Source organism: Entamoeba dispar, genomic scaffold (genome assembly GCF_000209125.1).
Source record: "Entamoeba dispar SAW760 scf_1105229460029 genomic scaffold, whole genome shotgun sequence".
Taxonomy (NCBI): Eukaryota; Evosea; order Mastigamoebida; family Endamoebidae; genus Entamoeba; species Entamoeba dispar.
The window spans coordinates 1-1,095 of NW_001853988.1; the positions used below are offsets into that span (position 1 = coordinate 1).

A 1,095-nucleotide genomic window follows, 5' to 3' on the forward strand; every position below is an offset into this window, starting at 1 on the left:
AAGAAAGATGAGTGAAACATATAGATATCTTGAAGAACTCAGTAGAATTGTTAAAGTAGATGAAGAAAATAGAGAGAGTATTATTTGGAATAGTGTTGAAGGGATTAAAGGAGAAGAAGATAGTATATTTTGTAATAAAAAAGGATCATTTTTAGTAGAAGAATTTGTGGGGATGTATGGAAGAGAAGAATTGGATGAAATGATGAAAAGTATTGGGAATGAGAAATATTACATAATAATAAATGATGCCATGGGATCAAGAGTAATAGAAAGTATTTATAAAAGATATTTAATGATAATTGGAACAATGAAAGAAAAAGAAATAGAAGAGAGTAATAAAATAATAACAGAGCCAATATATAAAATAATAAAAGAAGAAGAAAAAGAGAATAAAATGGAAGAAGAAAAGAAATACACAATAAAAGAAATAATTACAGGAAAATATTCAGCACATGTTATTAGTGAAATGATTGAAGTAATGAATCAATATTCAATGAATGAAAGAAATAAAGAAATAATAGAAAAAATAAGTGAATATGTAATAGATGAAGAAACACATGAAATAGAAATAGAAAGTATTCCAATTATAATTCAATTAATCAGAAATAGAATGAGTAATATTGGAAAACAAATGATTAGAATTATTAATAATAATTCAATTCCAATTAATGATCCAAATTGGTCTATAATTGTAGAAGAAAGTATTAAAGTAATGGATGATATTAATTTAAAAATGTTTAGTCAAAAATATATTACACCAGAAATAATTAATGATGGGATTGGAAATCATGTAATTCAAATATTTATTGAAAGAAGTGAAGAAATAAAAGAAGTAATTGAAAAGATAATGAAAGAAATAGATATTATTATTTCAAAGAAATATTTTATGTTAATAGTTAATGTTATGAAAAATATTAGAAAAATTGGTAATAAAAAAGAAGAAGATGAATTTATTAAAAGAATTAAAAATCATTTATGTGGAAGAGGAAATATTTTTGAAGAAGGAAGAAAAGAATGGATGAAAGGAAAAAGAGAATTTATTGAGTATGGTTATTGTATGATTCTTGAAATTTTAATTGAACAAAGAAAGAAAGA

General features: G+C 22.6%; 1 protein-coding gene across 1 annotated transcript, besides 2 other annotated features; it reads left to right on the forward strand.

Moving 5' to 3' along the window:
- Positions 1-7: 7 nt before the first annotated feature.
- Positions 8-1,095, forward strand: EDI_038980 (uncharacterized protein; the record flags this gene model as incomplete). The annotated part of the gene is made up of 1 exon (XM_001736719.1): positions 8-1,095. A coding segment is annotated over one exon (1,088 nt), but the record flags the coding sequence as incomplete, so codon positions are not given.
- Positions 307-431: a microsatellite.
- Positions 465-567: a microsatellite.